The sequence below is a fragment of the Nerophis lumbriciformis genome, linkage group LG04 (assembly GCF_033978685.3).
Source record: "Nerophis lumbriciformis linkage group LG04, RoL_Nlum_v2.1, whole genome shotgun sequence".
In the NCBI taxonomy this organism is placed as follows: domain Eukaryota; kingdom Metazoa; phylum Chordata; class Actinopteri; order Syngnathiformes; family Syngnathidae; genus Nerophis; species Nerophis lumbriciformis.
The window spans coordinates 35,014,343-35,041,489 of NC_084551.2; the positions used below are offsets into that span (position 1 = coordinate 35,014,343).

A 27,147-nucleotide genomic window follows, 5' to 3' on the forward strand; every position below is an offset into this window, starting at 1 on the left:
AATATAAAAACAGTTACATAGAAACTAGTAATTAATGAAAATTAGTCAAATTAACTGTTAAAGGTTAGTACTATTAGTGGACCAGCAGCACGCACAATCATGTGTGCTTACGGACTGTATCCCTTGCAGACTGTATTGATATATAATGTAGGAACCAGAATATCAATAACAGAAAGAAACAACCCTTTTGTGTAAATGAGTGTGAATGGGGGAGGGAGGTTTTTTGGGTTGGTGCACTAATTAGGGCCCGCATGGCCCATTGTATAAGGACTCCCAAATGGAGTCCTTATGCAATGGGACATAAGGACCTATTGAATTTCTAAGGTTTTATTATTATTATACCGGCCGCCTCTTTGAGCACTAATTTGACCCACTTAACATGCTTCAAAACTCACCATATTTGACCCACACATCAGGACCTGCGGAAAAAGTCTTTTAATAAAAAAACGAACCCCAAAACTCAAAATTGCGCTCTAGTTATACCGGCCGCCTCTTTGAGCACTAATTTGACCCACTTAACATGCTTCAAAACTCACCATATTTGACCCACATATCAGGACCTGCGGAAATTGTCTTTTAATAAAAAAAACGAACCCCAAAACTCAAAATTGCGCTCTAGCGCCCCCTAGGAAAAAAACAAACTAGACTGCCTGTAACTCCCACTAGGAAGGTCGGAAAGACATGAAACAAAATTCTCTATGTAGGTCTGACTTAGACCTAAATTTCATAATTGTACATCCTTGGGCAGAAATCAACAGGAAGTTGGCAATTCCCCCTTCAAGACAAAAAAGTACTAAAAACAGTCAGGACTGGCAAAAATTGCGATCTAATAAAAAAACCTAACTCCAAATCTCAAAATTGCACTCTAGCGCAATTTTGAATAAAACGCTGAAAAAACTGCTCCTCGGAAGAAAAAAATGACAAAACTGCCTGTAACTCCCACTGGGAAGGTCGAGAGACATGAAACAAAAACCTCTATGTAGGTCTCACTTAGACCTACATTTCATAGATTGACAACCCCCAGCAAAAATCAACAGGAAGTTTGCTATTCCCCCTTCAAAACAAATTTTTTGTAAAAACCGGTCACCTTCCTTCAAAAACTATCTCCTCTGAGCGCGTTTGTCGTTTCGGCTTCAAACTAACACAGGAGAGAGATTGAACCCTTGTGTATAAACGTACAGAACAGCGTTTTTCTAACTGCTCCGGTTTTGATTTTATGACCCTTCAAAGAACCGCTGCGCTGATGCTGCTGCGCTGCTGTTTTTTTAAGATGGCTGCACAATGCAGACAAGGTAGGTACACTAGACAAAAGTATTGGGGCATTTATGACTACCACCGGACAAAAGTATTGGGACACTTATGACTACCACCAGACAAAAGTATTGGGACACTTATGACTACCACCGGACAAAAGTATTGGGACACTTATGACTACCACCAGACAAAAGTATTGGGACACTTATGACTACCACCGGACAAAAGTATTGGGACACTTGGGACTACAACTTGACAAAAGTATTGGGAAACTTAGGACTACCACTGAACAAAAGTATTGGGACACTTACACTGGACCAAAGTATTGGGACACTTATGCCGAAAACTGGACAAAAGTATTGGGACACTTGGGACTAAAACTTGACAAAAGTATTGGGACACTTATGACAAAAACTGGACAAAAGTATTGGGACACTTACACTGGAAAAAAGTATTGGGACACTTAGGAATACCACTGAACAAAAGTATTGGGACACTTAGGACGAAAACTGGACAAAAGTATTGGGACACTTACACTGGACAAAAGTATTGGGACACTTATGACTACCACAGGACAAAAATATTGGGACACTTATGACGAAAACTGGACAAAAGTATTGGGACACTTACACTGGAAAAAAGTATTGGGACACTTAGGAATACCACTGAACAAAAGTATTGGGACACTTAGGACGAAAACTGGACAAAAGTATTGGGACACTTACACTGGACAAAAGTATTGGGACACTTAGGACTAAAACTGGACAAAAGTTTTGGAACACTTAGGACTAAAACTGGACTAAAGTATTGGGACACTTGGGACTAACACTTGACAAAAGTATTGGGACACTTATGACGAAAACTGGACAAAAGTATTGGGACACTTAGTACTAAAACTGGACAAAAGTTTTGGGACACTTCGGACTAACACTAGACAAAAGTATTGGGACACTTGGGACTACCACTGGACAAAAGTATTGGGACACCTACACTGGACACAAGTATTGGGACACTTAGGACTAAAACTTGCCTAAAGTATTGGGCCACTTGGGACTAAAACTTGACAAAAGTATTGGTAGTCTGGACTAAAGTATTGGGACACTTAGGACTAAAACTTGCCTAAAGTATTGGGCCACTTGGGACTAAAACTTGACAAAAGTATTGGTAGTCTGGACTAAAGTATTGGGACACTTAGGACTACAACTTGACAAAAGTATTGGGACATTTAGGACTAAAACTGGACAAATGTTTTGGGACACTTAGGACTACAACTTGACAAAAGTATTGGGACACTTAGGACAGAACTTGACAAAAGTATTGGGCCACTTGGGACTAAAAATTGACAAAAGTTTTGGGACACTTAGGACTACCACTGGGCAAAAGTATTGGGACGCTTAGGACGAAAACTGGATAAAAGTATTGGGACACTTACACTGGACAAAAGTATTGCGATACTTACACTGGACAAAAGTATTGGGACACTTAGGACTACAACTTGACAAAAGTATTGGGACACTTAGGACTACCACTGAACAAAAGTATTGGGACACTTCGGACTAAAAGTAGACAAAAGTATTGGGACACTTAGGACTACCACTGGACAAAAGTTTTGGGACACTTACACTGGACAAAAGTATTGTGACACTTACGACTAAATGATAAATGATAAATGGGTTGTACTTGTATAGCGCTTTTCTACCTTCAAGGTACTCCAAGCGCTTTGACACTACTTCCACATTTACCCATTCACACACACATTCACACACTGATGGAGGGAGCTGCCATGCAAGGCGCTAACCAGCACCCATCAGGAGCAAGGGTGAAGTGTCTTGCTCAGGACACAACGGACATGACGAGGTTGGTACTAGGTGGGGATTGAACCAGGGACCCTTGGGTTGCGCACGGCCACTCTCCCACTGCGCCACGCTGTCCCTACAACTTGACAAAAGTATTGGGACACTTAGGACTACCACTGGACAAAAGTATTGGGACACTTACACTGGATAAAAGTATTGGGACACTTACGCCTAAACTTGACAAAAGTATTGGGACACTTAGGACTACCTCTGGACAAAAGTATTGGGACACCTACACTGGACAAAAGTATTGGGACACTTGGGACTAAAACTGGACAAAAGTATTGGGACACTTGGGACTGCCACTTGACAAAAGTATTGGGACACATACACTGGACAAAAGGATTGGGACACTTAGGACTAAAACTGGACAAAAGTTTTGGGACACTTAGGACCAGAAATTGACTAAAGTATTGGGACACTTTGGACTACAACTTGACATAAGTATTGGGCCACTTGGGACTAAAACTGGACAAAAGTATTGGGACACTTAGGATTACAACTTGACAAAAGTTTTGGGCCACTTGGGACTAAAACTTGACATAAGTATTGGGACACTTCGGATTACCACTGGACAAAAGTATTGGGACACTTAGGACTAAAACTGGACAACAGTATTGGGACACTTACGACGAATACTGGACAAAAGTATTGGGACACTTCGCACTAAAAGTAGACTTAAGTATTGGGACACTTCGCACTAAAAGTAGACTTAAGTATTGGGACACTTAGGACTACCACTGGACACAAGTATTGGGACACTTACACTGGACAAAAGTATTGGGACACTTGGGACTAAAACGTGACAAAAGTATTGGGACACTAATGGCTAAAACTGGACACAAGTATTGGGACACTTAGGACTAGCAACTGCAAAATACGCGGGCCCGACCAACGCTGCTTGCAGCTTTAATTGTAAGTGTATTTTGTGTTTTTTATGTTGATTTAATAAAAAAAATATTTATTTATAAAAAATTTTTTTTAAAAACAATACCGATAATAAAAAAACGATACCGATAATTTCCGATATTACATTTTAACGCATTTATCGGCCGATAATATCGGCAGGCCGATATTATCGGCCATCTCTAGACGCAAGTGATGTGACGCGGGAGTATATTCCAGCCTTAAGATCCGTCCAAAACATCTGATCTTACTCACTAGCTTTGCTTATAGCAGGAAAACTTCGTTTTTTTCAAGCATGACAAGGAGGACAGGTAGTGTGAAAGACAGTGCTGAGATGAAGTGGATGCTATTCATTGAATTCAAGAAATAAATAATCAAAAACATGAATACGCATGTGGTCGACTTGGTGAAAGAGTTGGAGCGTATCACTGCTCGTCTGCATCATAATGAAGCAGAATGAGTCAAACACCAGTCAAGAATGACAAAATAATATCTAAATAACATATGTATCCATGAAAATATGGAGAAGCTGCTGATGGTGTGTTTGACGGACAAGCAGCTGGGTAGAAGTGAGATACTGTAGAGGTCCACTCTCCAAGGTAAATGTTGTACGTTATTATTACATTACTTTGTAAAACTATTGTGATTGTAAGTAGCACATTATATTGTATTGTTTTTATACAACATTTATTGCATAAACATTTGCTTTTCTTTTTAAGAGGCATGTCACATGTTAAACGTGTGCTGCTTTGGGGGTAGGAGGCAAGCTCCAATTAAATTAAAGTTTCAATCAATCAATCAATCAAAATTGATATCAATTCATTTCAATGAGCGATTTTGATTTGAGATGCACGTATTTTGAGTTAAGAGCTGCGTCATATAACCAATTAAGCTTGTTAGTTGAGGTGCTACTGTAGTTGACTGTTTTTTTGATTGATTGATTGAAACGTGTATTAGTAGATTGCACAGTACAGTACATATTCCGTACAATTGACCACTAAAGGGTAACACCCGAATAAGTTTTTCAACTTGTTTAAGTCGGGGTCCATGTAAATCAATTCATGGTTTTTCTTAACCATTTTAGAAGAAAAGTAAACCAACAGACATACAGTGAGTACATCGAGCAGCGCAGACAAAAGGAAGGATGTGAACTTCCTCAAACAAGCGAGCGAGAAAAGAGAGTGAAAGTGTGATAGCGGAGATTACGTGTGAGGTTGTGTCCTGTGTACTATAAAACATGTGAAGATCTTGTGTGCGCGCATACATGTGATATGAGCACAAACTGTATTGTACTTTTCACACCTTGCTTCCAGCCATCATCACCATCATGTGACACTGGGGTGGAAAAATATATTCTCCTGAAAGCTGTGTGCGGACATTGTGTACGTGTGTTGTCGACAATGAAGGGATGTTGAGAGGCTCCACGTGAGGCACCGAAGATGACGCTCTGTCTTCCTTCCTGCTGTTTGTTTTCTGCACTGAGCCAAGAGATCACAGCGTGGCTTTCATTAGCTGGACACTTAGCGCATGTACTTCAGGTGAACTCCTAACATTTAAAACTTTATCACTACTAAATTGATGGAGAGCGGAAGAACGTTAGTTACATCGCAGTTGGCCTGAATTAAAGAACGGTGTCAACACTTCCTCAACGGGTGTGTGGAACTGCTCAAATTTCAACTGGATTTACAGACTTTTATGCAAACACACTTTGTAGCAAATTAAGATTTGAATAAGTCCATTATAAATATTATATAGACAGAAAAACGACTTAAAGCAAAGAATTAAACGTAAATCTTCAATCTTTATCGTTGCAAGACCATGTCAGTAATTCTACGCTTTCGCAATGTGGGGACCGTTTGGAAAAGACCCTTAATTCACAAATTTTGTCCTTTAAGACAGGCTTGGAAAGGTTTGGTGTGAAAGAACTTGCACAGAATTCGGACCTCAGGCCCATCAAACACCTTTTGGATGAAGCAGAACAGCAATGTTGAACAAGCAGACCCTCTCACTGGTCCAAAATCAATGACTTCTGACCATTCTAAATAGTCCTTATGAAGGAATGTACACAAAATCCAAAACCCCCCAAAGACACATTCCAAAATCTAGAAAGTTTGCTCAGAAGAGAAGATACTATTATTGTTGGAATACAGTCGTGGTCAAAAGTTTACATACACTTGTGAAGGACATAATGTCATGGCTGTCTTGAGTTTCCAATCATTTCTACAACTCTTATTTTTTTGTGATAGAGTGATTGGAGCACATACTTGTTGGTCACAAAAAACGTTCACAAAGTTTGGTTCTATTATGAATTTATTATGGGTCTACTGAAAATAAAACATTGCTGGGTATTGTGGCCAAACAGCAAAATTTTTGTTTCATCTGACATCACATGGACAAACATAAGACCTTCTGGAGGAAAGTTCTGTGGTCAGATGAAACAAATATTTAGCTTTTTGGCCACAATACCCAGCAATATGTTTGGAGGAGAAAAGGTGAGGCCTTTAATCCCAGGAACACCATTCCTACCGTCAAGCATGGTGGTGGTAGTATTATGCTCTGGGCCTGTTTTGCTGCCAATGGAACTGGTGCTTTACAAAGAGTAAATGGGACAATGAAAAAAGAGGATTACCTCCAAATTCTTCAGGACAACCTAAAATCATCAGCTCGGACGTTGGGTCTTGGGCGCAGTTGGGTGTTCCAACAGGACAATGACCCCAAACTAGGGGTGTAACGGTACGTGTATTTGTATTGAACCGTTTCGGTACGGGGGTTTCGGTTCGGTTTGGAGGTGTACCGAACGAGTTTCCACACGAACATATTAAGTAGCCGCCTCCGCTTCCTTCTGCCTCCGTTTCTGTCAGTACTCTACACAACCATTTGATTGGTTACAAACAGAGCGGTAACAGCCAATCAGCAGTGCGTATTCAGAGCGCATGTAGTCAGTGCTTAGCGTTTAGCAGGTAAGCATCAGGCAGCCGACTCTCTCCAAATTATAATAAACACCTCCCAGTTCACTACTAGTAACATCACTATGAGCCCGTTGACCTTCTGGAAATATAAACTGCAGCTCAGCTCGCTCGCAATTCTGGCTTGAGGTGAAGGCTAATTTGCTTTTAGCGTAACGTTAGCTCATTTTACTGTGTGTGTGTTACGGACAGCAAAGCCCTGTCTGTCTGTTATTTCACTTTACCTTTTTCTGTGTTGATTGAGCTGTGTTGAAGCAGCAAAAAAGGACATTATGTTAAATAAAGAGTTTCTGTCTCTGATAGTTGATATAATAATGTAACTGCATCATTAAGCCTACATGAACTACATGGTGTTGAGGGATGAAGTCTCTCCTATTGCTATTGTACCATTTTTTCAGCTATAGTTACATTAATCATTAGTAATGCAGCAGCCTAGTTCTGAATGTCAGGGTCCCTGCTATCACATGTTGATAAAAATATAACATTTACATAATAAATCAACTACAGGCTTCCCAAATGCTGTAATAAATTAAGCATGATGAGTTGACTTGAAACTGTTTAATGTTGCACTTTTTATATGTAGAAGAAAAGTTGTGTCTTTTTATTTAATCTGAGCAACAACTTGAGGCAGTTTAATGTTGATTAACGTGGGCAGAATTATTATAGTGTTCCCAATGTTAAAATGATAAAGCCATTGTTTACAAATTTGGTAAATAAATAACCAAAAAATTTATATTTTGTTGTTTTCTTACTGTACCGAAAATTAACCGAACCGTGACCTCTAAACCAAGGTACGTACCGAACCAAAATTTTTGTGTACTGTTACACCCGTACCCCAAACACACGTCAAAAGTGGTAAAGGAATGGCTAAATCAAGCTACAATTAAGGTTTCATAATGGCCTTCCCAAAGTCCTGACTTAAACGTGTGGAAAATGCTGAAGAATCAAGTCCATGTCAGAAAACCAATAAATTTAGCTGAACTGCACCAATTTTGTCAAGAGGAGTGGTCAAAAATTCAACCATAAGCTTGCCATAAGCTTGTGGATGGCTACCAAAAGCGCCTTATTGGCAAGTGAAACTTGCCAAGGGACATGTAACCTAATATTTACATTGCTGTATGTATACTTTTGACCCAGCAGATTTGGTCGCATTTTCAGTAGACCCATAATAAATTCATAAAAGAACCAAACTTCATGAATGTTTTTTGTGACCAACAAGTATGTGCTGCAATCACTCTATCACAAAAAAACAAGAGTTGTAGAAAGTATTGGAAACTCAAGACAACCATGACATTATGTTCTTTACAAGTGTATGTAAACTTTTGACCACAACTGTAGGTGGACCAACTTATTTTCCCCCCATTTTCATTTCCTGCCTATGCAGAAATCATGTGGCCAATTTTTTTGTCAATGAAGATTAATAATGACAACATTTAGCTGAGAAAATGCGGAAATACTAATGGAACTTTAGAGTAATTTGTAGAAATGAGTACCATAGAGACACTGGTGTCGAAGTAAATAATAGTGACCAGACCCATAAACAAAGTCAGTACCATTCCTAATTTCCGTTGTATTTAATTTCATATTGGTCAAATTATTAGTCATTTTATTTACAATATAAAGTAAGTTGGACCCGTTTCCAGTGAGGGTTGGACTCCGCCAAGGCTGCCCTTTGTCACAGATTCTGTTCATAACTTTTACAGAATTTCTAGGCGCAGTCAGGGCGTTGAGGGGATCCGGTTTGGTGGCTGCAGGATTAGGTCTCTGCTTTTTGCAGATGATGTGGTCTTGAGGGCTTCATCTGGCCAGAAACTTCAGCTCTCACTGGATCGAATCGCAGCCGAGTGTGAAGCGACTGGGATGAGAATCAGCACCTCCAAGTCCGAGTCCATGGTTCTCGACCGGGAAAGGGTGGAGTGCCATCTCCAAGTTGGGGAGGAGATCCTGCTCCGTGTAAAGGAGTTCAAGTACCTCGGAGTCTCGTTCACAAGTGAGGGAAGAGTGGATCGTGAGATCAACAGGCGGATCGATGCGGCGTCTGCAGTAATGCGGACGCTTTATCGATCCGTTGTGGTGAAGAAGGAGCTGAACCGGAAGGCAAAGCTTTCGATTTACCGGTCGATCTACGTTCCCATCCTCACCTATGGTCATGAGCTTTGGGTTATGACCGAAAGGACAAGATCACGGGTACAAGCGGCCTAAATGAGTTTCCTCATTCCGGATGGCGGGGCTCTCCCTTAGAGATAGGGTGAGAAGCTCTGTCATCCGGGAGGAGCTCAAATTAAAGCCGCTACTCCTCCACATCGGGAGGAGCCAGATGAGGTGGTTCGGGCATCTGGTCAAGATGTCACCCGAACGCCTCCCTAGGGAGGTGTTTAGGGCACGTCCGAACGGCAGGAGGCCACGGGGAAGACCCAGGACACGTTGGGAAGACTATGTCTCCCGGCTGGCCTGGGAACGCCTCGGGATCCCCGGGGAGGAGCTGGACCAAGTGGCTTCTCTGCTTAGGCTGCTGCCCCCGCAACCCAACCTCGGATAAGCGGAAGAAAATGGATGGATGTATTTCTAAAACAGACTACTGCCTCAAAGTGCTGTACATATTAAAACAAATATAAAAAAATAATCATCAAAATCACAATAAGCACAAAACATTAACCCAACTTAAGAGTGTTTTGAGGTCTCCGCTAATTGTTATGTAAGCAAAAGTTTGACTTACAAGCATCTCTGCCATTAGTTGGCTTAGGGAATGTCACAGTGATCCCCGTCAGATGCGGCAAAACATCTGGGGCCACATATATTCAGTGTGTGTACGCACAAAACCAACCAACTCTTAACACATAAGGCCCCTGGTCTTACTTGCTAGCATTAGCTTACAGCTAAAGATCACCATAACTTAGTTTTTTCTAACCATAAGAAGGAAAAAATGAGAGTGAATGACATTACTGAGAAGAAGTGGATGACTTTCATTATACTAAAGAAAGAAATAATCAAAAACATGACCGAGCGTGTAGTTAACTTGGCTAAGCAATTCGAGCGTATCACAGCTAATCTGCACCATACTTACGCAGAATGAGTCTGACGCCAACCGAGAATGTTAAAATAATATATAAACGGCAGACATTTCTCTTTGAAAATATGCAGAAGCTGCACATGGTGTGTTTGACAGATTAGCAGTTGGAAGGAGATACTGGAGAAGTTCCCTCTCCAATGGTAAATGCTGCTACTGTACATTATTATTACATTACTTCATAAAACTACTGTAGTTGTTTGTAGTACATTATATTGTATTGTTATTTATACAATATTACTTATCTACAATTGTGTTTTTCTATTTGCATGTTACATGTTAAAATCGTGCTGTTTTGGGGGGGGCGAGCACCAATTAAATAGACTTTTTAACCATTCCGACGTTGATTTAAAATACAAGTGTTTAGAGTTAGGAGCTCTGCCATAGAACCGTTATACAGTGCTTGTAGAAATTTCAGGGTACTGGGTGTGTGTGTGGGGAGGTGGGACAACAGTAACTAAAATTGTGCATATTACTCGCCTGCCCAAAGTTCAGAGGCCAGGAAGGGTGCCATGGGAGCTGTCATCAGAACTAGTGCGGCCAGGGCATCCTCAAATTCCACACTGTGTTGCACCACCCTGACCGTTGCACTCTGGAGACACACGTGTACACACACACACACGTGTACACACACACACACACACACACACACACACACACACACACACACACACACACACACACACACACACACACGGAATGGTAATTAGAGGGTGCTGATTGAAATCAGAGGAGGTGCTACAGTGATCACTCACACTCAATGTATTTGTGAGGCCCATGAGACGAGAAATGGCCGCATTGAACAGGAAGTCTTCCGTGAAGTAATAAGTGACCTGAAAAGAATAAACAAATTACTATTTGGAATAAAGCCCATCATCAGTTATTTACTTGGCTGATGAGGAGAAACCAGCAACATGCCCAGAGGACACACACGCTGTCAGAGTATGTCAACAATTCCCAGCTTAGCCTTCCAAGCGGAGGAAGCCCTTTGGGGAAGGGTCTTAGTGAAGAAGAGGCTGATGACTGAGGGGTGAATCAAAGCACAGCCTTGGCTTTGAGAGCTTAAGGCTAACATGCCTGATGTCCTATAAAAGCACCGGCCTTGAGGGGCGGAGAGAGAAAATCCAACCTGGCAGCTATGGATGTCTATTTATAACGTGTGGGAGAGACAGAGTAGGTTTTAAATCAATTCTTCCTTTACTCTGGTGGGCTCAGGTTCAAATGTAAGATCAAGCTGCAGTGCCTTGTGATGATTGACATATTAATCTTTTCATAACATGTTAACTCATCTCATGACAGACTTCAAGTTCAAATCAAAGGTGAAAGTGCGAATCAGTCATCTAGCCAAAAAAAATAAAAAGATATGAGAAAGTTGAGACTTTGAAAACAGGCCATGTACTGACCCCTACTGGCGACAACTGTTCCTACCTCTTGGATTGCAAAGTTCTTGTTTTCCCAGATATTTTTTGCCTCTGCCAGCTCCTTCTTCTTCAGCATGGATGGAGAAGGCGTGTCACAGAGTTGTCGAGCCTCTCGTAGCTTTGTCACCAGCTGCCATATTCTGGACTGCCAGCGCAAGACCCCAGGAAGAGTGTCCTCTGGGGTGAAGTCCATTGCAACATATGATAGATTAGCATCTTTTGATAGAAAACAACTATATATCCAGTATGACTCAGATTGTAACAATATCTCACTTTTAAGATTCCAGAGGATGTCCTGTTCAGGTGGTGCGGCATAGAGGATGTAGAGACGAACGGTGTCCACGCCGTACTGCTGTACCACCTCTTGGGGGTCCAGACCATTGTGTTTAGACTTGCTCATCTTCTCCCAGGTCATTTCCACTTGACCACCTCCCAACACCCCTGGCTCTTCTCCTAACAAGAACAGAAGTAAAAATTCAGTTCAGTCTCACCGCCAGCATTAGCTTCAAAATCATTTAATAACTAACAAATGTGTGTAAATCCTGAGCTATGCTAAAATAAGCCGAATACATACATCAGTGCTATTCAACTGGCGGTCCGGGGGCCAAATCCATAACAAACCCTAGGTTCAGTTCACAACTTGGGAAACAAACATTTTTGCAGCAAATTCCTAAAACACTAGAGTGCTCCTGTTGTATAGAGGAACTTGGACCACGGTAAACACATTGGCTGATCTTTGCATCGACATATTAAAACCTTGTTAGCAAACATAGAACACTGGCGCCCAAACGTGCGATTTACGTAACTGAGTCGTTTCTCAAAGAACCCATTAAGTCAGTTACAATTGTATTTCACAATGTGATTTATGTAACTAAGTTGTTGCTGTAGCTTGTTGACTTGGGATGCAATCAGTAATCATTTGTTCAACTTCTTTAGTTATACTAGTGGTGTTCCTCAAGGTTCCATTTTAGCTCCTGTCTTTTTCATTATTTGGGCTATTCAATTGTTGGCCCGTGAGTACTTTAAAAAAAAACTTGTGTGAGAGTCACATTTTTGCAGAAGGCACTTAAAAACAGCAGAGCGCTCCTGTAACTTTGACAAAATAGACCAAAATCAATTTAATCTTTGGAACGTACAAAATAAGACTCATAGTGAAAGGAGAAGTCCGGCTCCCGTGTCCTAAGCTTTCTAGAAATGTAGTACCCAAAACAATTTAGTGCGTTACGTCTCGTCTCGATTACTGTAACGTATTATTTCCGGGTCTCCCTATGTCTAGTATTAAAAGATTACAGTTGGTACAAAATGCGGCTGCTAGACTTTTGACAAGAACAAGAAAGTTTGATCATATTACGCCTATCCTGGCTCACCTGCACTGGCTTCCTGTGCACTTAAGATGTGACTTTAAGGTTTTACTACTTACGTATAAAATACAACACGGTCTAGCTCCAGCCTATCTTGTCGATTGTATTGTACCATATGTTCCGGCAAGAAATCTGCGTTCAAAGAAATCTGCGTTCAAAGAACTCCGGCTTATTAGTGATTCCCAGAGCCCAAAAAAAGTCTGCGGGCTATAGAGCGTTTTCTATTCGGGCTCCAGTACTATGGAATGCCCTCCCGGTAACAGTTAGAGATGCTACCTCAGTAGAAGCATTTAAGTCCCATCTTAAAATTCATTTGTATACTCTAGCCTTTAAATAGCCCCCCTTTTTTAGACCAGTTGATCTGCCGTGTCTTTTCCTTTCTCCTCTGCTCCCCCCTCTCCCTTGTGGAGGGGGAGACACACAAGTCCGGTGGCCATGGATGAAGTGCTGGCTGTCCAGAGTCGGGACCCGGGGTGGACCGCTCGCCTGTGCATCGGTTGGGAACATTTCTGCGCTGTTGACCCGTCTCCGCTCGGGATGGTTTCCTGCTGGCCCCACTATGGACTGGACTCTTACTATTATGTTGGATCCACTATGGACTGGACTCTCACAATATTATGTCAGACCCACTCGACATCCATTGCATTCGGTCTCCCCTAGAGGAGGTGGGGTGAGTTTTTCCTTGCCCTTATGTGGGCTCTGTACCGAGGATGTCGTTGTGGCTTGTGCAGCCCTTTGAGACACTTGTGATTTAGGGATGTATAAATAAACATTGATTGATTGATGATTGATTGATTGATAGTTAGGTCCCTGGTTTGCCAGAAAATAAAGGGAGAGATCAGTGTTGCCAACTTTGCAAATTTGGTGCTAAATTGAGCGTGTACTCTAGAATGAATTTTTTTGTAAATTTTTTTAATGACTCAAATAGCAGTTGTTGGCTGGCCAAAGGGTGACTTCCCACCGACCTCTTCCACCGACCTCTTCCAAGCTCACAGAATCACTGATGGCATGCTATTTACTGGCCATCTATCAAATGTGATGATTTCTATAACTTATACTGTATACTGTGGTATAGGGCCCATTGACACATGTATACTTTGACCCTTGGATGCAAAAAGTTTTGGCATTCCAAAGCCCATATCGCTCTTCTCAACAAGCAGCGGGACAAACTGTGGGCTCCAACCAAAAAGCACTTACACAAGGTTCCATCTTGCTTGTGACATTAAAAAAATCACAATATACATACGGGGCCTCACCTGCCATCCTGGAAAGAAAAAAAATGTAAAAGGGAAAAAAAATAATTAAATTGTTATATGTATTCAGTGATTATACTATAAAGTTATTTTCCATTTAACTTCACCAGTTTTAGATTATTTTTATTCAAAATCGCTGAATTTTCACATTTGCTGTTCAAATACTCAGAAGAGACTTGCGGTGATCAGCAGCCAGTTGAGGCACGTCACTGAGTTGTGCCTCACCATGGATTGCGGACTCGGCTAACTGCTGGCCTGCAGTGCAGTGAGACCGTATTGCTATATGAACTATATTATACATTTCCATAGTTTAGTTAGCTGAGGTATATAATGTACAGTGTATTCTGTCAACAACTGTATGTGTGTAACATATTTCTTGTGCTGAGCGATCATAAAACTGCTGCGAAGACGCATTGTGTGAGGCTCGCAGTAATCCCGCCTCCTGGTGCCGGTTAATGCATCCCCGCCGCAGAATGCACCCCCCGACGGGAGCGCCACACCAACCAAAGCCCACACCCAAACCCTCCACGTGCAAGATCGAATCCACCCCAAAAAAGTCACTTAACAAGAAGCCAAACAACAAAAACAACAATGCTCGCGCCGGAGGAGCCGTGAACGACTGCAGGGACACAACATTAGGTACACCTGCAGACTGCAGCACGGATTTCATATTTCATTCATTCACAACTCCTCCAACACGAACACCACTGTTCCCGCACTTATAAGTAAAGGTAAGACCATAATAAAGTTTGTTTAATTAAATGTGCTTTTTTGTGTGCTACAGTTTGTATGTGTAAAGTTGAAGTTAAGTTAAAGTACCAATGATTGTCACACACACACTAGGTGTGGTGAAGTTTGTCCTCTGCATTTGACCCATCCCTTGATCACCCCCTGGGAGGTGAGGGGAGCAGGGGCAGCAGCGACGCCGCACCCGGGAATCATTTTTGGTGATTTAACCCCCAATTCCAACCCTTGATGCTGAGTGCCAAGCAGGGAAGAATGCTGGTATGACCTTTTAAACATAACCCGTTAACTGCTGCCAATCAAATGGTGAATAAGATACTCTTTAGGGTTCGTATGCTTGTAAATCTGACTGTGATGAAGTCAGTGCCTCACCAGCCATCAACCTCACCGCACGTCACTGACATACCCATGCGCCATGGCTAATTATGCAAATTAAGTGTTGGCATCTTCTACCCCCAAACTAGTGCTTTTCTTTATTATATAGACTGTAGGAGAGCATTAAGCCGTATGTAGGCTTCAATGTGATACGTTTTCCAATATAACAAATAACTTAGCCATCCTAAATGAGCAGCACATGTTGTTAAACAATAGCACTACTAGTATGCCAAAACCAGCAGAATAATAATATTAAAGTCCTTATTGAATAAATCGACAAGAGCAGATCTTTGAAGGAGATCACTGTTAAGTGTACAAAGACGTGTAAGGAAATATCTGTTTTTATCCTTGGACCAAGTTATAGAGAAAAACTGAAAATCCTCGCATTTTAATTGAAAACAAAACCACCTTCTAATTAGCACAGCTGCTTCAGTTTTCACTCTGACAGAAAGAAAATAGACCAAAATCCTTATTCTTTGTCTCTAATTTATCATTGACAAAGTCACCTTTAGGGAAGCTCAGTCTACAAGTACCTGTGAAGTCAATCTCCTCTCTCGTTAAGTACTGGCCACTGTCTGCTCGCCGGAAAGTCTGGCCCTTGATCAGACCCTGGACGAGCAACTTCTTAAAAGGCTCCCTAAAAAAGAAAATAGTGAAATCATGCACATAGTTGAATTGTGTATGCACTAACACAGGGGTTCTTAACCTTTTTGACCTCGGGGCCCAACATTTCCACTGCAGAGCGGCCTGAGACCCACTCAAATATTAACACTGAATTTGTAATCTTACTTTTGATTTTAATTGTATTCAATAATTATATAACCTAACCTACTTACAGTTCAACAAGTTAAACCTTGTCAAGTGACATAAAACCATGAAACATGAAAACTAAAGGACTCCTAAAAAAGGATGAAAAAATAAATGCTCATACAATTACGCAGTGCTAAAATAAATACATTCTAACTTAATTCCATCCATCCATTTTCTACCGCTTATTCCATTCGGGGTCGCGGGGGGCGCTGGAGCCTATCTCAGCTACAATCGGGCCCTAATAATAAATAATATTAATGTATATGTTTCCTAAATAAACTGTCAATAAAGTTTAAGCGCAAATAAAAATGCAGCTTTACCACTTTAGTCATAATTTTTTGCGCTAAGAATCTTCTCTATGGCTTTAGCTCCAGACTTCTTGTTTGTTGGATATTATCATTACTACCACAAGTGGTGGAAAAGTGTATTACAACGGAGTACTGCTGCGGTGCATACGAACCACAGCTGAGAAACAGATATTTTTTGGCAGCCCTCCAATGGGCGCTCGCCCTATGGTTAAGAAACACTACACTGACAGGGGTGACAAACAATGCAGCGCACCTGTGAGCGACGAGCCCCTGGTCCTTGCAGAAGTGACAGAGGAAGCGAGCGTAGTACAAATGCATGACCGCGTGCTCTTTGCCGCCAATGTACACGTCCACAGGCAGCCAGTGATCTGCTAGGCGGCGCTCAAAAGGCCTGAAAAAAAGAGTGGGTACAGGATTTTTTGTGGCTTTTAAATACCTCTTTAATGCATTTTATTGTGTAATACACACACTTGCCAGCCTTGAGACCTCCGAATTCGGGAGATTGGGGGTGGGCGGGGTCGGGAGGGGCGGGGCGGGGCCGGGGGCGGGGTTAAGAGGGAGGAGTATATTTATAGCTAGAATTCACTGAAATTAAAGTATTTCTTATATTTATATATATATATTTACATATATATATATATTTACATACATATATATATATATATATATATATATATATATATATATATTTACATATATATATATATATATTTACATATATATATATAAATAAATGATAAATGGGTTGTACTTGTATAGCGCTTTTCTACCTTCAAGGTACTCAAAGCGCTTTGACACTACTTCCACATTTACCCATTCACACACACATTCACACACTGATGGAGGGAGCTGCCATGCAAGGCGCTAACCAGCAGCCATCAGGAGCAAGGGTGAAGTGTCTTGCTCAGGACACAACGGACATGACGAGGTTGGTACTAGGTGGGGATTGAACCAGGGACCCTCGGGTCGCGCACGGCCATTCTTCCACTGCGCCACGCCGTCCCTATATATATACACACCGTATTTTTCGGAGTATAAGTCGCACCGGAGTATAAGTCGCACCTGCTGAAAATGCATAATAAAGAAGGAAAAAAACATAAATCGCACTGGAGCCCGGCCAAACTATGAAAAAAACTGCGACTTATAGTCCGAAAAATATGGTATATATATATATATATATATATATATATATATATATATATATATATATATATATATATACATATACATATACATATACAGGTAAAAGCCAGTAAATTAGAATATTTTGAAAAACTTGATTTATTTCAGTAATTGCATTCAAAAGGTGTAACTTGTACATTATATTTATTCATTGCACACAGACTGATGCATTCAAATGTTTATTTCATTTAATTTTGATGATTTGAAGTGGCAACAAATGAAAATCCAAAATTCCGTGTGTCACAAAATTAGAATATTACTTAAGGCTAATACAAAAAAGGGATTTTTAGAAATGTTGGCCAACTGAAAAGTATGAAAATGAAAAATATGAGCATGTACAATACTCAATACTTGGTTGGAGCTCCTTTTGCCTCAATTACTGCGTTAATGCGGCGTGGCATGGAGTCGACGAGTTTCTGGCACTGCTCAGGTGTTATGAGAGCCCAGGTTGCTCTGATAGTGGCCTTCAACTCTTCTGCGTTTTTGGGTCTGGCATTCTGCATCTTCCTTTTCACAATACCCCACAGATTTTCTATGGGGCTAAGGTCAGGGGAGTTGGCGGGCCAATTTAGAACAGAAATACCATGGTCCGTAAACCAGGCACGGGTAGATTTTGCGCTGTGTGCAGGCGCCAAGTCCTGTTGGAACTTGAAATCTCCATCTCCATAGAGCAGGTCAGCAGCAGGAAGCATGAAGTGCTCTAAAACTTGCTGGTAGACGGCTGCGTTGACCCTGGATCTCAGGAAACAGAGTGGACCGACACCAGCAGATGACATGGCACCCCAAACCATCACTGATGGTGGAAACTTTACACTAGACTTCAGGCAACGTGGATCCTGTGCCTCTCCTGTCTTCCTCCAGACTCTGGGACCTCGATTTCCAAAGGAAATGCAAAATTTGCATGGTTGGGTGATGGTTTGGGGTGCCATGTCATCTGCTGGTGTCAGTCCACTCTGTTTCCTGAGATCCAGGGTCAACGCAGCCGTCTACCAGCAAGTTTTAGAGCACTTCATGCTTCCTGCTGCTGACCTGCTCTATGGAGATGGAGATTTCAAGTTCCAACAGGACTTGGCGCCTGCACACAGCGCAAAATCTACCCGTGCCTGGTTTAGGGACCATGGTATTTCTGTTCTAAATTGGCCCGCCAACTCCCCTGACCTTAGCCCCATAGAAAATCTGTGGGGTATTGTGAAAAGGAAGATGCAGAATGCCAGACCCAAAAACGCAGAAGAGTTGAAGGCCACTATCAGAGCAACCTGGGCTCTCATAACACCTGAGCAGTGCCAGAAACTCATCGACTCCATGCCACGCCGCATTAACGCAGTAATTGAGGCAAAAGGAGCTCCAACCAAGTATTGAGTATTGTACATGCTCATATTTTTCATTTTCATACTTTTCAGTTGGCCAACATTTCTAAAAATCCCTTTTTTGTATTAGCCTTAAGTAATATTCTAATTTTGTGACACACGGAATTTTGGATTTTCATTTGTTGCCACTTCAAATCATCAAAATTAAATGAAATAAACATTTGAATGCATCAGTCTGTGTGCAATGAATAAATATAATGTACAAGTTACACCTTTTGAATGCAATTACTGAAATAAATCAAGTTTTTCAAAATATTCTAATTTACTGGCTTTTACCTGTATATATATATATATATATATATATATATATATATTTATTAGGGGTGTGGGAAAAAATCGATTTGAATTCGAATCGCGATTCTCACGTTGTGCGATTCAGAATCGATTCTCATTTTAAATTTTTTTATTTTTAGTTATTTTTTTAAATTTTTTATTTTTTATTTTAAATTTTATTTTTATTCCATCTTTTTTAATTAATCAATCCAACAAAAGAATACACAGCAATACCATAACAATGCAATCCAATTCCAAAACCAAACCCGACCCAGCAAAACACAGAACTGCAATAAACAGAGCAATTGAGAAGAGACACAAACACGACACAGAACAAACCAAAAGTATCCATCCATCCATCCATCCATCTTCTTCCGCTTATCCGAGGTCGGGTCGCGGGGGCAGCAGCCTAAGCAGGGAAGCCCAGACTTCCCTCTCCCCAGCCACTTCGTCCAGCTCCTCCCGGTGGATCCCGAGGCGTTCCCAGGCCAGCCGGGAGACATAGTCTTCCCAACGTGTCCTGGGTCTTCCCCGTGGCCTCCTACCGGTCGGACGTACCCGAAACACCTCCCGAGGGAGGCGTTCGGGTGGCATCCTGACCAGATGCCCGAACCACCTCATCTGGCTCCTCTCGATATGGAGGAGCAGCGGCTTTACTTTGAGCTCCCCCCGGATGGCAGAGCTTCTCACCCTATCTCTAAGGGAGAGCCCCGCCACCCGGCGGAGGAAACTCATTTCGGCCGCTTGTACCCGTGATCTTGTCCTTTCGGTCATGACCCAAAGCTCATGACCATAGGTGAGGATGGGAACGTAGATCGACCGGTAAATCGAGAGCTTTGCCTTCTGGCTCAGCTCCTTCTTTACCACAACGGATCGATACAGCGTCCGCATTACTGAAGATGCCGCACCGATCCGCCTGTCGATCTCACGATCCACTCTTCCCTCACTCGTGAACAAGACTCCGAGGTACTTGAACTCCTCCACTTGGGGCAAGATCTCCTCCCCAACCCGGAGATGGCACTCCACCCTTTTCCGGGCGAGAACCATGGACTCGGATTTGGAGGTGCTGATTCTCATCCCAGTCGCTTCACACTCGGCTGCGAACCGATCCAGTGAGAGCTGAAGATCTTGGCCAGATGAAGCCATCAGGACCACATCATCTGCAAAAAGCAGAGACCTAATCCTGCAGCCACCAAACCAGATACCCTCAACGCCCTGACTGCGCCTAGAAATTCTGTCCATAAAGGTTATGAACAGAATCGGTGACAAAGGGCAGCCCTGGCGGAGTCCAACCCTCACTGGAAACGTGTCCGACTTACTGCCGGCAATGCGGACCAAGCTCTGACACCGATTATACAGGGAGCGAACCGCCACAATAAGACAGTCCGTTACCCCATACTCTCTGAGCACTCCCCACAGGACTTCCCGGGGTACACGGTCGAATGCCTTCTCCAAGTCCACAAAGCACATGTAGACTGGTTGGGCAAACTCCCATGCACCCTCAAGGACCCTGCCGAGAGTATAGAGCTGGTCCACAGTTCCACGACCAGGACGAAAACCACACTGTTCCTCCTGAATCCGAGGTTCGACTATCCGGCGTAGCCTCCTCTCCAGTACACCTGAATAGACCTTACCGGGAAGGCTGAGGAGTGTGATCCCACGATAGTTGGAACACACCCTCCGGTTCCCCTTCTTAAAGAGAGGAACCACCACCCCGGTCTGCCAATCCAGAGGTACCGCCCCCGATGTCCACGCGATGTTGCAGAGTCTTGTCAACCAAGACAGCCCCACAACATCCAGAGCCTTAAGGAACTCCGGGCGGATCTCATCCACCCCCGGGGCCTTGCCACCGAGGAGCTTTTTAACTACCTCGGCAACCTCAGCCCCAGAAATAGGAGAGCCCACCACAGATTCCCCAGGCCCTGCTTCCTCATAGGAAGACGTGCTGGTAGGATTGAGGAGGTCTTCGAAGTATTCTCTCCACCGATCCACAACATCCGCAGTCGAGGTCAACAGAGCACCATCCCCACCATACACGGTGTTGACACTGCACTGCTTCCCCTTCCTGAGGCGGCGGATGGTGGTCCAGAATTGCTTCGAAGCCGTCCGGAAGTCTTTTTCCATGGCCTCACCGAACTCCTCCCATGTCCGAGTTTTTGCCTCCGCGACCGCTGAAGCCGCACACCGCTTGGCCTGTCGGTACCTGTCTGCTGCGTCAGGAGTCCCATGAGCCAAAAGAACCCGATAGGACTCCTTCTTCAGCTTGACGGCATCCCTCACCGCCGGTGTCCACCAACGGGTTCTAGGATTACCGCCACGACAGGCACCAACTACCCTGCGGCCACAGCTCCAATCGGCCGCCCCGACAACAGAGGTACGGAACATCGTCCACTCGGACTCAATGTCCAGCGCCTCCCTCGTGACATGTTCAAAGTTCTTCCGGAGGTGGGAATTGAAACTCTCTCTGACAGGAGACTCTGCTAGACGTTCCCAGCAAACCCTCACAATGCGTTTGGGCCTGCCAGGTCTGTCCGGCATCCTCCCCCACCATCGCAGCCAACTCACCACCAGGTGGTGATCGGTAGAAAGCTCCGCCCCTCTCTTCACCCGAGTGTCCAAAACATGAGGCCGCAAATCCGATGACACAACTACAAAGTCGATCATGGAACTGCGGCCTAGGGTGTCCTGGTGCCAAGTGCACATATGGACACCCTTATGTTTGAACATGGTGTTTGTTATTGACAATCCGTGACGAGCACAAAAGTCCAATAACAAAACACCACTCGGGTTCAGATCCGGGCGGCCATTCTTCCCAATCACGCCTCTCCAGGTTTCACTGTCGTTGCCAACATGAGCGTTGAAGTCCCCCAGTAGAACGAGGGAATCACCCGGGGGAGCACTCTCCAGTACTCCCTCGAGTGAATCCAAAAAGGGTGGGTAATCTGAACTGCCGTTGGGCGCGTAAGCGCAAACAACAGTCAGGACCCGTCCCCCCACCCGAAGGCGGAGGGAGGCTACCCTCTCGTCCACCGGGTTGAACTCCAACGTGCAGGCTTTGAGCCGAGGGGAAACAAGAATTGCCACCCCAGCCCGTCGCCTCTCATTGCTGGCAACGCCAGAGTGGAAGAGAGTCCAGCCCCTGTCAAGAGAACTGGTTCCAGAGCCCTTGCTGTGCGTCGAAGTGAGTCCGACTATATCTAGCCGGAACTTCTCCACCTCACGCACTAGCTCAGGCTCCTTCCCCCCCAGCGAGGTGACGTTCCACGTCCCAAGAGCTAGCTTCTGTAGCCGAGGATCGGACCGCCAAGTGCCCTGCCTTCGGCTTCCGCCCAGCTCACATCGCACCCGACCTCTATGACCCCTGCTATGGGTGGTGAGCCCATTGGAGGGGGGACCCACGTTGCCTCTTCGGGCTGTGCCCGGCCGGGCCCCATGGGGACAGGCCCGGCCACCAGGCGCTCGCCATCGTGCCACACCTCCGGGCCTGGCTCCAGAGGAGGGCCCCGGTGACCCGCGTCCGGGCGAGGGAAATCTGGGTTCCTTGTTCGTGTTCTTCATAGAGGTCTTCGAGCTGCTCTTTGTCTGATCCCTCACCTAGGACCAGTTTGCCTTGGGAGACCCTACCAGGGGGCATAGAAGCCCCCGGACAACATAGCTCCTAGGATCATTGGGACACGCAAACTCCTCTACCACGTTAAGGTGGCAGCTCAGAGAGGAGTGAAACAAAAATGAATATTATCAACAACAGTATCAATATTAGTTACAATTTCAACAGAGCAGTGATTAAAAATCCCTCATTGACATTATCATTAGACATTTATAAAAATAAATAAAAAAAGAACAATAGTGTCACAGTGGCTTACACTTGCATCGCATCTCATAAGCTTGACAACACACTGTGTCCAATATTTTCGCAAAGATAAAATAAGTCATATTTTGGGTTAATTTAATAGTTAAAACAAATTTACTTTATTGCAATCAGTTGATAAAACATTGTCCTTTACAATTATAAAAGCTTTTTACAAAAATCTACTACTTACCTTTCACTATTTGAGTAGCTTTTGTTCTGCCATTTGAGTACTGGCAAGCGATCTCTGAATCCGGGAATATATCCTTCACGGATTTGTTGAAAACATCCGCAAATGAGAACAAAATGTTGCTGGCAAGGTGGCCCATAATACTGCGTTGTCGCCGCCTTGTGCTTCTCTGACCGTTCATGAGTGACTATATCCATTCGGCCACCGTGTTATGGGTTATAGATAAACCTATGGATAACGGAGGCATATATAATAGTCTCCTTTTCAGGTGAGAGACGACGCTAAAGGCAGTGCCTTTAAGGCACGCCCCCAATTTGGTTGCCGGGCCGGAAATCGGGAGATTTTCGGGAGAATGGTTGTCCCGGGAGATTTTCGGGAGAGGCACTGAAATTCGGGAGTCTTCCGGAAAATTTGGGAGGGCTGGCAAGTATGGTAATACATGCATGCAGCATGTACAGACAGGAGAGTAAAAAAGCTAATGTATTTAATACAATTCAAAAGAATTCATTAAAAAAAGTCTTTACTTATTACGGTTTTAATGTGAGCAGCAATGTCATTTTAGACCATATGAGGTATATAAGGGTTTTTAAAGTCACCCAGAAGCGCCAGAAGACGTCAGGGAAGGATGTTAAGTACTTGAAAAATTCAGAAAAACATCAATTTAAACATATTTTACAAAACTCCAAACAAACTTGCTAAGCAAGCTTCGGTAATGTCAAAAGGCAAAATAATAGATTTTTAGTTTCTAGGCCGAGAAAGAAGACGGAGCAACGTATTATATTCTTTGAGGGGAGGCTGAGTGTGCCACACCATGACAAAGAAATCACTACGCTGCAGGAATTAATTTTAAAATGGTATTTAGATTTACCACCCAAAGACTAATCTGATATAAATAATGTAACATAACATATCAAACATCATCTTAGGGCTCTACTAATGTTACTGTTTTAATGAACTTTTTCACAGCAAACATATTGATACATTGGCACAATTATCTGAGAATTACAAAACAATTTCCATTAACGTTTGATGCGGATCTGGATTTGAGGCTAATAAGGGTATTTACAGCCCACCCCTGAGTATCATAATGGCACCCCACTTCAGTGGATCCGAAAGTAGCCGAGTAATTAACAAACAAACAGACAAAAACACAGACTCCACAATTGTTTAGCTTTTTTAAAATTTGTAAACAATTCAGCCTTGGCACAAAGTCTGCACTCTGTTAAAGGGGAACATTATCACCAGACCTATGTAAGCGTCAATATATACCTTGATGTTGCAGAAAAAAGACCATATATTTTTTTAACCGATTTCCGAACTCTAAATGGGTGAATTTTGGCGAATCAAACGCCTTTCTAAAATTTGCTATCGGAGCCATGACGTCACAACGTGACTTCGCATCGGGAAGCAATCAGCCATTTTCTCAAACACCGAGTCAAATCAGCTCTGTTATTTTCCGTTTTTTCGACCGTTTTCCGTACCTTGGAGACATCATGCCTCGTCGGTGTGTTGGCGGAGGGTGTAACAACACGAACAGGGACGGATTCAAGTTGCACCAGTGGCCCAAAGATGCGAAAGTGGCAAGAAATTGGACGTTTGTTCCGCACACTTTACCGACGAAAGCTATGCTACGACAGAGATGGCAAGAATGTGTGGATATCCTGCGACACTCAAAGCAGATGCATTTCCAACGATAAAGTCAAAGAAATCTGCCGCCAGACCCCCATTGAATCTGCCGGAGTGTGTGAGCAATTCAGGGACAAAGGACCTCGGTAGCGCGGCAAGCAATGGCGGCAGTTTGTTCCCGCAGACGAGCGAGCTAAACCCCCCTGGATGTCTTGGCTCACACCGTCCCGAAGATGATCAAGAGAAGAATATCGACCCTAGCTTCCCTGGCCTGCTGACATGAGGGTATGTCTACAGAATATATTAATTGATGAAAATTGGGCTGTCTGCACTCTCAAAGTGCATGTTGTTGCCAAATGTATTTCATATGCTGTAAACCTAGTTCATAGTTGTTAGTTTCCTTTAATGCCAAACAAACACTTACCAATCGTTGGTTAGAAGGCGATCGCCAAATTTGTCCTCGCTTTCTCCCGTGTCGCTGGCTGTCGTGTCGTTTTCTTTGGTTTCGCTTGCATACGGTTCAAACCGATATGGCTCAATAGCTTCAGTTTCTTCTTCAATTTCGTTTTCGCTACCTGCCTCCACACTACAACCATCCGTTTCAATACATTCGTAATCTGTTGAATCGCTTAAGCCGCTGAAATCCGAGTCTGAATCCGAGCTAATGTCGCTATAGCTTGCTGTTCTTTCCGCCATGTTTGTTTGTGTTGCTCTAGCAGGCTATGTGACGTCACAGGAAAATGGACGGGTGGTTAAAATCAGGCACTTTGAAGCTTTTTTTTAGGGATATTGCGTGATGGGTAAAATTTTGAAAAAAACTTCGAAAAATATAATAAGCCTCTGGGAACTGATTTTTAATGGTTTTAACCCTTCTGAAATTGTGATAATGTTCCCCTTTAAGAGACATTCTAGTTACATGTGGTCATTAAAGTACTGCTACAACAACATACCTTGTGGTGGCCTATACTGTATGTGCACACAATAGCATGTCAACCTGATACACATGCTTCCTATCTGTCTGTCCAAACAGTAATGAGCTTTGAGGACTTCACCAACACCCATCTTATTAGCTGGGAAGTGGTGATGGAGAAAGACAGTGTATAAGATGATGGCTTGAGTCAGGACATCATGTGACCAGTTACACAGGTCTGATGGTCAGCACAAGGCTGCTATCTTCAACATGTGTCACACGTGGCTCTGGTAATTACCCTCCTCCTCATCTCTCTGCCTGTCTCTGGAGACTGGTGTCTGGTGATAATTGAACCTCGGGATAAAGTTAACAACTGGCAAGGCTGAAAATAATTCGGCCTTTGAGCTGGCATCAGGCCGGCACTCCTCTAATACATCACAAAACACACACACACACACACACACACACACACTTCTATTTCCTCCTCTCTCTGGCTTTCTCAGCACGCCAGGCTTTTCATCATTTCCGTACACGTAAGACTCAGCAGGCCCACTGAAATACACAAATAGTGTAATTGCTTTTTCTGTTGTGCCAAATCTGCCGTGCTAAAAAAAATGATGGGGGGACGGAAGTCCTTTTAAAGCGGATTTACAGCTTGGTCAAGAAGCTGGGGAAAATACTTCTCTTTTGTTAAGCTTTGGGTATCGCCAGCATCCCAGCAGGTGACAGCCATGGCTCCATAATCTAATCGCTGTGAGCAGAGATTTCAAGCATGTGTGTTTTTGTGGGAGTGTGTGCAAGGGGGTGGAGGAATATCCACACGCTATAATATGCATGCTTGAAATAGCAAAGTGGGTGAGTGGGTGATATTAGACATAATTGTGTGCTTGAGTTTCCTTGTGCATGCACAATCTCACTGACGCCATATAATAAAAAGTTAAATCATGAATGATAATTATTTAACACCGTCAGCAAGTCAGTGATTTACCAATATGTTTTTGAATGCATTTTTACAGTGATTTAGAAGTAGAATTGATTGCTCCCATTAGCTGCATTGCTAGCCACCTAGATTGAGCCAATTTTTACATGTTATAAGGCGAAAAAAACAACCTTTTGTCTTTTTGTCTCTCATGATTGTGACGATAGGCAGAATTCCCAAAAAAAGTGCAGTTCCCCTTTAAGGGAAAAAAAAGGTTAAAGGCACACTTTTTGATTAGGCTTTTTAATTTTAATGATCAATTAAAACTTTAATTTGACTCCTAATTTTTATTCTGTTATTTTATTAATTAATATTATTCTATTAGTCTCACTATGTTATGTTCTTATTAATGTATTGACTATTTTTACTAATATTTTAAAATATGTTTTTTATATTATGTTAAATTTGAGTTATTCTCCAGTGTGGCGTTTTTCCTCACTCCTCAGTGCCAT

The 27,147-nt window shown here is 43.0% G+C and overlaps 1 protein-coding gene across 1 annotated transcript in view; it reads right to left on the reverse strand.

Annotated features, from left to right (window-relative positions):
• Nucleotides 1–27,147, reverse strand: part of lars2 (leucyl-tRNA synthetase 2, mitochondrial) — a 130,902-nt gene that overhangs the window by 21,848 nt on the left and 81,907 nt on the right. The window contains exons 14-19 of the mRNA XM_061953501.1: nucleotides 16,575–16,712; nucleotides 15,737–15,840; nucleotides 11,744–11,923; nucleotides 11,478–11,647; nucleotides 10,805–10,882; nucleotides 10,530–10,641 (exon numbers count right to left, since the gene is read on the reverse strand). Coding sequence (XP_061809485.1) covers nucleotides 10,530–10,641; nucleotides 10,805–10,882; nucleotides 11,478–11,647; nucleotides 11,744–11,923; nucleotides 15,737–15,840; nucleotides 16,575–16,712 — 782 coding nt within the window. The remainder of the gene's footprint in view (nucleotides 1–10,529; nucleotides 10,642–10,804; nucleotides 10,883–11,477; nucleotides 11,648–11,743; nucleotides 11,924–15,736; nucleotides 15,841–16,574; nucleotides 16,713–27,147) is intronic.